Genomic DNA, 11,299 nt, shown 5'->3' on the forward strand with positions numbered 1-11,299 from the left:
TTAATGTCGAGGTTTTAGGATACTTGGAGGCATGTGATAAAGTAGGTCAAAGTCAGCATGGTTTCCTTAAGGGAAAATCTTGCCTGACATATGTGTGGGATTTCTTTGAAGAAATAACAAGCAGGATAGAGAAAGGAGAATCAATGGTGTTGTGTACTTGGATTTTCAAAAGGCCTTTGCCAAGGTGCCACACATGAGGCTGCTTAACAAGATAGGAGCCCAGTGTATTGCAGGAATAATTTATACATTCTTTGATGATAAATATACTTTGACATTGAGATACCAGCATGGATAAAGCATTGGCAGGAGGCAAAGAGTGGGAATAAAGGGAGCCTTTTCTGTTTTGCTGCCAGTGACTATTGGTGTTCCACAGTGGTCAGTGTTCGGATATTTCTTTTTACGTTGTTACGTTGTTGATTTGGATGACAGAATTGATGGCTCTGTGGCCAAGTTTGCGAATGATATGAAGACAGGTGGAAGGGCAGGTGTTTTGAGAAAGCAGGAAGGCTACAGAAGGACAGACAGAGTAGGAGAATGGGCAAAGAAGATATAATACAGTTTCGGAAAGGTTATAGTTATGCACTTTGGTCAAAGGAATAAAAACCTAGACTATTCTCTAAATGGAGAAAAAATTCAAAAATCTGAGGTGCAAAGGGATTTGGGAGTCCTCGTGCAGAATTCCCTAAAGGTTAACTTATAGGTTGAGTCAGTAATGAGGAAGGCAAATAAATGTTAGCATTCTTTTGGAGAGGACTAGACTATAAAAACAAGACATTTTCACCCACAGTACAGCCACTCACTGGATGTTGTCGGTATAGGACGCACCTAATATAATGGCCTCTGGGTGTATATATGATCTCTGATCACACACCATCTAGTGGCTTGTGAGCTTAACATTTCAGAATCAGATTTAATATCAGCAACATATCTTGGGAAATTTATCGACCTTGCATCAGCAGTACAATGAAATACATAATAATAGAGAAAAAACTGTGAATTATAGGAAGAAAATATATTACATTGTTAAATTAAATAAGTAGTGCAGAAATAAAAATAAAAACAGTGGTGAGATAGTGTTCATGGGTTCAATTTCCATTTGGAAATCAGATAGCAGAGGGGAAGAGCTGTTCCTGAAATCATGGAGTGTGTGTGTTCCGCCTCCTGTATCTCCTTTCCGATGGTAGCAATGAGAGCAGGGCATGTCCTGGGGTGATAGGGGCCACCTTTCTGAGGCATTGCTCCCTGCAGGTGTTCTGCATACTTCGGAGGCTAGTGCCCAGGATGAAGCTAACTAAGTTTACAACTCTCTGCAGCTTATTTTGATCCGGTGCAGTACCTCGCCTCCCGCCCCCCCCCCCACCCTACCGGATGGCGATGCCAGTTAGAATGCCGTCTGGGGTACAGAAGTACCGTAGAGAGCTTTTCCAGATTCCCAGAAAGCACTGTACATTATCTTTGCAAATTGTAGCAAATTTACTGTATCGCTAGAAACATTTGCTGTCTATACATATCTTTCAAAATATTAAAACCAGAATGAAACTTAACTTGAAATATCTTCAAATTTATAGTTTATTAAATATATCCAAATCAAACATTTAGGTTGTGATACTTCAAAATAAAGACAATCATCTCATGGTCTAAATTATAAATATCAATAAATAAATGCAAGTTTTTAAATATTTTTAAAAGTTGAATTAGTCAAAATAAATATAAATAAAATTAAACAGTGTAAATAACATTTTGTAAACAATTGCTAACATGCAACTTCTTAAGTTTACGATGGCACTTCTTTTACAGAATAACCTTTGTAATTTTCACAATTGTACGACCAAATGCTGAACTACAACGTTCATACTTTAAGGCGGTTACTACCTCTGTTTAACCATATTTTACAAGTTGCACGGTTAATGGAACTGAAAAAAAATTGCAAACTCCCAAGCTCACTTTGCTCTGACCACTCAATGCGTGGCATATGTGTGCCAGTAGGAGCAAGCTTTTTTTTTAGCAGTCGTGAATAAAACGTGCATTCCATATACTAAAAGGACATGTAAAAAATCCTGGTGTGGAGCAGAAATGATGGCGAGAGGTTGGGCTTGCCTGTCCAATTAATTCCGTAATGTTATCGCTCTGTTGTTTCTGTCACTCCACCTAGTTGATAATCACTGTGCTGGGGCTGGGAAATAAATAAATAAATAAACCAATCGTGGTATATATAAAAAGTGGTTCTGCCGATTCTGGAGGTGAGCCCATTTTCACAGACTCATGAAGCGAAGTGCTCGGGCTGATTTCTCCATGAACCGGACGAAGTCTCGCAGGATGACATGCGCATTCACTTGTCTGTTCCAGTCTGTTTTTGACACGAAGTCCAAGGCAGACGATTCCACCTCGCTCTCGCTCACGCTATTGATGCCAAACTCGACATTTAACTGAAATATAAAGAGGACAGCAGGGGTTGTGACTTGAGTCTCCATAGCTTTCAGTTGAGTTTGCCACAGCCAGAATTGCGCCGTTTAGTTTACACTTACCTGATGCATGATCAGTTCCGCTAGGCGTTGGGTACTGGACCGCATCCATATTATTTGTTCACTTGAACGCACGATGGATGTTTGTACCAACAATAAGAGAGGGTTGTATTTATGGAGACCTTTTGCAATCGCTTTGAGGCACGTTTCCTAAATAGGAAAAATACAACAAGTAAGAAATAACCTTGTCTCGGGCTCTTCAGTTTTGTCGACTTGTGCCTGAATTTATATGAATTCTAGAACTGTAGTTTGTAAAACTGACACTTTTACCGGGTTGTGCAAATTGGTTTAAATGCTGCTTTGCTGGAACCAAATATCGTAAACTACGAACGAAATCCCTACTCCTTTACTATTTTTCCCCCTCGAGGTACACTTTATATAGACTATAATGCCCTACTTTACAACGAAACGGCTGCTCCTTCGGGCTTCACTCACCTTATGGAAACTGATCTTTGTACATCCGTCCTGAGATCGGATTTGCGGCAGGTTGAAGTCGGAGGTGAGCAGCGATCCCTGGTCCCCGTCACAGAAGGAGAAATAGTCACACAGCTGCGGGGCGGGGTTGGGGAAAGATCAGACAGCGAATAAGCGAGCTGTAAAGACCAGGACAAAGTCTGCGGGGCGCCATTCCCCTCCCGCTTCCTACTCACTCACCTGAGCATCGCGGAGTTCGGCCGCTGAGCTCTGGATCTGCAGCGCCAGGGAGTCGCACGTTGCGCAGCTCGGGCCGGGTGCAGCCGGCCGCTCCGTCAGCGGGAAAGTGGCGACTCTGCCACAAAGCACCAGGAGCAGAAGGTAAAAGCCTGCAGGGAAAGAGACAGAACGGAATAAGAACTCTCGCTTCCTGCAACAACTCCGAAATGTGTTGAACAGATACCAGGAAGCTTTATTCACTGACTTTGAGCAAGTCCCATGTTGTCCTCCTCGTACAAAGGTGTTAGATTTTGAGCTCCCCAAGCTCCTTTCTCCCCACTATTTATTGATCGCCACCTTTTGGGAAAATCCAATTACTAATGTTTTTTTCGCAATGTTTGTGTTGCAGCACCCATTAGTCACTCTTGGATTCTTCCTTTCTATGTGGCAGCCCTTCCTCTGCGTTGAAGATGACTTCCACACCAGTTCTCTTCCATCTGACGTGATTGATGCGGATGATCGTGGTTGATCGGCGGGATGGTCAAACTTGAAAATCCCAAGTAACGATACATATCGTTTACCTACCATAACCGCGAATGGAGCCCGCAATATTACGAGACCCCTTAATTAAATTTTGAGAACTGATCACTCTTATAGACAGAAAAGAGTCACTGAAAAATCACTACATCCAACAAAAATACTGTTGTAATATGAAGGACCAGGAATCGGAATCTAATTGATTATTATCGATTGCATGTTCATGTTTTGAATTTAAAACTACCATTGACTGAACAATGAGTCTCGGTCCAAACTTTCTGCTCGTACTGTACAGTGCGATGAAGTATTCAACCCCCAACCCTTCGTTCACATTAGTCAATATTACAACCAGGGATTTTGATTAATTTAATTGAGAATTTTTATTTGAGTATCACATACTCCTTTTTCACAGTAAAGTCCAAAAAACGGAAAGTTGTAAAGCATAAAAAAACAAAATTTCAAAAACTGAAATGTCAGTAGTTCGGAAGTATTCATCCCTCTTTTCTGAGTACATAGTTGAACCGCCTCTCACAGTTATTACAGCTAGTAGTCTTAGTTAGTTGGGCAGTGGCTGTGATCAGCAATCTTGAGGTCTTGCCAGAGATATTCAATTGCAGCAAGGTCAATACTGAACTGGGCCACTCAAGGACATCAATTTTCTTCATTTGAAGCCACTCTGTGGTTGCTTTGGTAGTGTGCTTTCCGTCCTTGTCCTGCTGAAATACAAACTTTCTCCCCAGTTTAAGTTTTCTGGCACAGGCTAGCCAGTTTTTATCCAGAATCTTTCTGTATTTAGCAGCTTTCATCTTCCCATCAATGTTGACCAGATTTCTGGGTGTTATTGTTGAAAAGTATTCCCATAGCACAATGTTACCTTCATCATACTTTACAGTAGGGATGGGATGTTACGGTAGGGAATGTGTTGCACAGTATTAGATTTATGCGACACATACCTCTAAAAAAAGGCATATCCTTGCCCATAAAGACTTTGCAATATACAGCAAACATGTGGAGGAAGGTCTTGTAATTGAATGAGACGAAAATGGAACTTTTTAGCCTCAAAGCAAAGTAGTACGTGCAGTGTAAATCTAATACTGCACAGCAGCCAGGTAACACCATCCCCAGTGTAAAGTATGGTGGCAGCATCATGCTATGGGGATGGTTTTCAGCCGCAGGAGCTGGAAATCTGGTCAGGAATGATGACCAGAGAGATCCTGGATTAATATAGAGAGATCCTGGATAAAATCCTGCTAGCTTCTGCCAAAAAGCGTAATCTGGGGAGAAAGTTTGTCTTTCAGCAGGACAACGACCCAAAGCACAATGCTAGAAGCAATCATGGAGTGGCTTCAAACATAGAAATATAGAACATAGAAAACCTACAGCACAATACAGGCCCTTCAACCCACAAATTTGTGCCGAACATGTTCCTACCTTGGAAATTACTAGACTTCCCCATAGTTCTCTATTTTCCTAAGCTCCATGTACCTATCCAAAAGTCTCTTAAAAGACCCAATCGTATCCAGCTCCACCACCGTTGCCGGCAGCCCATTCCACGCCCTCACTACTCTCTGAGTAGAAAACTTAACCCCGACATCACCTCAGTACATACTCCCCAGCACCTTAAAACTGTGTTCTCTCGTGGCAACCATTTCAGCCCTGGGAAAAAGCCTCTGATTATCCACATAATCAATGCCTCTCATCATCTTATACACCCCTATCAGGCCACCTCTCATCTTCCGTCACTCTAAGGAGAATAAACCGAGTTCACTCAACCTGTTTTCATAAGGCATGCTCCCCAATCCAGGCAACATCCTTGCAAATCTCCTCTGCACCCTTTCTATGGCTTTCATATCCTTTCTGTAGTGAGGCGACCAGAACTGAGCACAGTACTCCAAGTGGGGTCTGACCAAGGTCCTATATAGCTTCAACATTACCTCTTGGCTCCTAAATTCAATTCCATGATTAATGAAGGCCAATACACCGTATGACCACTGTGTCAACCTGCACAGCTGCTTTGAACGTCCTATGGACAAGGACCCCAAGATCCCTCTGATCCTCCACACTGTCTTACTATTAATACTATATCCTGCCATCATATTTGTCCTATCAAAATGAACCACTTCACAGTTATCTGGGTTGAACTCCATCTGCCACTTCTCAGCCCAGTTTTGCATCCTATCAATGTCCTGCTGTAAGCTCTGACAGCCCTCCACACTATCCACAACACCTCCAACCTTTGTGTCATCAGGAAACTTACTAACCCATCCCTCCACTTCCTCATCCAGGTCATTTATAAAAATCGTGAAGAGTAAGGGTCCCAGAACAGATCCCAGAGGCTCACCACTAGTCACCGACCTCAATGCAGAATATGACCTGTCTACAACCACTCTTTGCCTTCTGTGGGCAAGCCAGTTCTAGATCCACAAAGCAATGTCCCCTTGGATCCCATGCCTCCTTACTTTCTCAATAAGCCTTGCATGGGGTACATTATAAAATGCGTTGCTGAAATCCATATACACTGCATCTACTGCTCTTCCTTCATCAATGTATTTAGTCACATCCTCAAAAAATTCAATCAGGCTCGTAAGGCATGACCTGCCCTTGACAAAGCCATGCTGACTATTCCTAATCATATTATACCTCTCCAAATGTTCATAAATCCTTCCCCTCAGGATCCTGTCCATCAACTTACCAACCACTGAAGTAAGACTCATTGGTCTATAATTTCCTGGGCTATCTCTGCTTCCTTTATTGAATAAAGGAACAACATCCGCAACCCTCTAATCCTCTGGAATCTCTCCCATCCCCACTGATGATTCAAAGATCATCACCAAGGCCTCAGCAATCTCCTCCCTCGCCTCCGACAGTAGCCTGGGGTACATCTCATCCGGTCTTGGCGATTTATCCAACTTGATGCTTTCCAAAAGCTCCAGCGCATCCTTTTTCTTAATATCTACATGCTCAAGCATTTCAGTCTGCTGCAAGTCAGCACTACAATCACCAAGATCCTTTTCCATAGTGAATACTGAAGCAAAGTTTTCATTAAGTACCTCTGCTATTTCCTGTGGTTCCATACACACTTTCTCACTGTCACACTTGATAGGTCCTATTCTTTCACGTCTTATCTTCTTGCTCTTCACATGCTGGTAGAATACCTTGGGGTTTTCCTTAATACTGCCCACCAAGGCCTTCTCATGTCCCCTTCTGGCTCTCCTAATTTCATTTTTAAGCTCCTTCCCGTTCGCCTTATAATCTTCTAGACCCCTAACATTACCTAATTCTCTGAACCTTTTGTAAGCTTTTATTACCTAACTTTCTGAACCTTTTGTAAGCTTTCTTCAAATGAAGAAAATTGATGTACTTGATGGTCCAGTCAGAGTGCTGACCTCTACTTGATAGAACGTCTCTGGCAAGACTCTAGGATTGCCGTCCACTGCTGCTCCCCAACTAACCAGGCATAGCCTGAGCAATTTTGCAAGGAGGAATGGGGAGATCTTGCTCCATCCCATTGTGTAAAACTCAGAGACTTATTCTAAAAGACTACTGGCTGTAATACATGTGAGAGGTGGTTCAAATGGAGACAAATACTTCTGAACTTTTGACATTGCAGTTTTTGAATTTTTACTTTTTCATGCTTTACAAATTTCCCTGCTTTTTGGGTTCTACTGCGAAAAGTGGAGCATGAAATTCATAAATAAAACTTTTCAGTTAAGTTGATCGAAATCCCTAGTTGTATCCCTGATTTATGTGAACAAAGGATTGGGCGCTGAATACTTTTTCAAGGCACTGTATATGTTTATTAAGACTTGTTCAATTATGTAAATTATAGTAGCTTCATTTATTAAATATATTAAAACATACAGTAGTTTCATTACTATCCTGAAATTTTGTCTAATATGAGTACATTATTGTCATAGCAAAGGTACCTTCATTTCCTATGTTTCTAACATGTTTGTTTACTTTTAGTAAGAATCACAGGAGGAATCTATTGAGTGGATTATCCATAAAGGATGAAAAAGGGCAAAACAGTCAAAATGTGACATCTAACACAATTATAGTCTTATAGGCTTTATATGTGCAAACCCATTGTAAGCTAATGATTTCCATGTCTTCACATTCTTGGGACGGAGATCTCCCTCTAGATTTTCTACTATTTGTTTTAATTTTAAGTCCCTTCATTTTGACCTCTTAAGAAGTCTGCTTTCCCCATTTCCTCCGTCAATATCTAACATTGATTTTATACTCAAGAACATAAGAAATAATGGAAGTGGACCATTTGCCTCTTGCTGTTGTTCTGCTATTGAAGTAACTAGACTCAATGAGGGGCCTGTTTCTGTGCATAATCAAATGTTATCTTTAAGATCAAGGCTTATCTTCCACTCATCATTATCTTCCTGCACCCTCTCCAGATCCCTTCTTGTATCCTCTCTTTGGATCGGATTCCAGCCTAAAGGACCACCTGTTCTCCAGGTTCTTATTAAAAGTGAGCAAATTTCTTGTGATTATCTCCTTCCAATCCTTCATGTAACCTCTTGTAAACATCAAATTAGGTGAATCAATCCAATTAACAAATTTATGCAGACTTGAACTGATCTGCGTCCCTCTACATTAACTTTAATAATTCATAATTATTATTAACTTCATAATTATTTCCAGTAGTTTGCCCAATACAGTACAGAGATTAGATTAAGTTCCCCATTGTAGATTCATTCAGAAAGTCTGGAGGCATGGGATCCAGGGAAACATGGCTGCATGAATTCAGGTATGGCTTGCTCATGGAGGACAGAGGGTTGTGGTAGATGGAGTGCATTCTGCCTCGAGGTCCGGGACTGGTGCTGTTCCACAGGGACCTGTTCAGGAACCCTTGCTCTTTATGATCTTTAAAAACAACTTACGTAAGGAACTGAAAGGGTGGGTCCGTAAGTTTGCAGATGACATGAAGTTGTGGATAGTGTAGAAGTTTGTCATAAATTATAATGGGATGTTGACAGGATGCAAAGCTGGGCTGAGAAGTGGCAGATGCAGTTCAATCTAGAAAAGTGTAAAATAATGCATGTTGGAAGGTCAAGCTTGAAGGCAGAGTACAAGGCTAATGGGAAGATTTTTAAAAGTGTGGAGGAACAGTGGGATCTTGGGGTCCAAGTCCATAGGTCCCTCGTCGTGCCTTGCAGGATGATAGGGTGGTTAAGAAGACGCATAGTGTGCTAGTTACTAGTCAAGGGATTGTGTTCAAGAGCCACAAAGTAGTGATACAGCTCTATAAAACTTTGGTTAGAACACATGGTGTATTGTTCTCAGTTCTGGTTGCCTCATTATAAAAAGGATGTGAAAGCTTTAGAGAATGCAGAGAAAAGCTCTCCCAGGGTGCTTTCTGGACGAGAAACCATGTCTTATGAATAAAGGTTGAGCAACTTGGGATTTTCCCTTTGGAGCAGAGGAGGATCAAAGCTGATTTGATAAGGGGCGTATAAGATGATAATAGGCATAGATAGAGAGGATAGCCAGCAACTTTTTACCAGGGAGGCAATTGCTAATGTGGGAGGGTGGTTGGAAGGAGGATGTTAGGGGTAGGTTATTATACACAGAGGGTGGAATGCCGGGTGTGGTGGTGAAGGTAAATATATTCAGCCCATATGTGGTTCTTAGATAGGCAATGGATGAAAGAAAAATGGAGGGTGTGTGGGAGGGAAGGGTTAGATTGATCCTGAAGTTGGTTAAAGGGTCAGCACAAATTCATGGGCTAAAGGGCCTGAACTGTGCACTGTTTTATGTGCTATGTTTATCACTTAGTCTATGCCTACAAGTATCACATTATCCACTTCTGTTCCAAAAACAAAAAGGCAGATTATCTGCATGGTGATAGTGTGGGAAAGGCTGAGGTGCACCGAGACCTGGTTGTCCTTGTACACCAATTGCAGCAAGCATTTAGGAATGGAGGTGATTTGTTGCCCTTCATGGTGACAAGACTCAAGGACAGGAACGGGGAAGGTTTACTGCTATTGCACAGGACCTAGATAAGACTCCATTGGAGCTTTAGCCTTGTGGCATAGTGAACCTATGGCATTCTCCACTGCAGAAAACAAGGGAAGCTAAATTATTAAAAATATCAGGAAGGAGGTGGATTTTCTGGTGCTTCAGAGGTCAAGAACTGAAGTGGATGGCCAGCTATGATCAAATTGAACATTACTCAAGGACCTAAGGTTTTAATGGCCATTCTTTGCATTTTCCTCCCTTGATTCTCTTAGAAGTCTGCAGTACATTGCATCTGGGTCTGTTGATCACTGTGAAAACAATAATCTTCAAAATAGTACAAATAGTATAGAAGAAGGCAAATGAACTTTGGGTAGATTTTTGAAATTTTGAAATATTCCCGTTATACACTACAGATTTTCAAAATTTTCCTTACTTCAGGACTGAGATTAATTGTGTTCACCTTTCACTTCTCTTCATTTTAAGGTGCTAGTATAAAAAGATTTTGGCGTCAATCTGCATTCCAATTGCAATATGCTCATATTGTTCATAATGACCTGCAATAACTCACAGGCAACAAAGTGACAATCTCATTCGGAAAACAAAACTAGAGAACAAATCTGAACTTCCACATCAGGGCACAAACTAAGTGCTCTTTGCAGTTGAGACTGTTGTGACTGTGATTGAAGTGACCAGAGAGATACTGAAGCTGGTGATACATGTAGAAGTCTTTATCATCACAACAAGCAGGCATTCTTCTGGACACTCTCGCAATAGAGTCTCTTAAACTCAAAAGATCCTTTCAAATCAGTAGATGATACAATACAATTTCAAGAGTTAAAATGACATTGCTTACTTTACTATTTGGGGTTGACAATGCTTCCATCAAATTCCATCTCGACAGTGGGAGACACGTCTGAACGCTGGGACAAACTTATTGACATATATATTCCAAAATCTTCTAAAGACAAGGAGCCAGATGCCCAAGGTTAGTGTTTGTGTGAGCTGATTCTCTGAGTACACAATACATTAACTGTTGATTGCACCTGTACCTATGACCATGTTTGATATATTAAGTGACGGCATTAGCTGAGTCTGCCAGCTGGTAATCAAGTCACAATGGTGCCAATCATTTAGCCATGTAGTCTGGTTTGATGTAGGCCAACGAACACAACCCCATAGTCTTAATGTTTGGCGGATGCTTATGTGAGCACCTCATGGTCAGCATTTTCATAACCACATCTCTTAGTCTGGAGGCTAGCTGTGCTTTTGACATCAATTTATTGTTTGCAATTTACAATTTACTTTCTTTTCAAATCTTTTTATTATTATTATATTATTCAAAAATAACATGATTACATTGAAGTAAACAACACTTACAACGTCTCAAGGAAAAAAAACATTATTTTAAGGATTGAAAAATTTTGGTGATAATAAATAAAACCCTACTAAGCAGAAAAAGTGGGGGAAAACCATTAGGTGTTCAACCCCAGAGCCAGGCATCATACAAAAATAACAAAAAATTACAATTAGATCATGGAGGAAATCTATCAATTAACTCAAATGATAATAACGAGCATATGAACTCCATCTTTTCTCAAAATCAAATAAATGTTCAAAGGTTCGACTTCTAATTT

At 40.9% G+C, this 11,299-nt stretch overlaps 1 protein-coding gene across 1 annotated transcript; it reads right to left on the reverse strand.

Annotated features, from left to right (window-relative positions):
* Positions 1-1,643: 1,643 nt before the first annotated feature.
* On the reverse strand, positions 1,644-3,503 carry LOC140194704 (interleukin-6-like). Its single transcript, XM_072251960.1, has 5 exons — positions 3,421-3,503; positions 3,177-3,325; positions 2,958-3,071; positions 2,526-2,672; positions 1,644-2,426 (listed from the first exon to the last, which is right to left on the reverse strand). The coding sequence occupies exons 1-5, from the start codon at positions 3,434-3,436 to the stop codon at positions 2,253-2,255; spliced, it is 600 nt and encodes a 199-aa protein (XP_072108061.1). The 5' UTR covers positions 3,437-3,503; the 3' UTR covers positions 1,644-2,252.
* Positions 3,504-11,299: the final 7,796 nt, after the last annotated feature.

This window comes from Mobula birostris, chromosome 3 (genome assembly GCF_030028105.1).
Source record: "Mobula birostris isolate sMobBir1 chromosome 3, sMobBir1.hap1, whole genome shotgun sequence".
NCBI lineage: Eukaryota > Metazoa > Chordata > Chondrichthyes > Myliobatiformes > Myliobatidae > Mobula > Mobula birostris.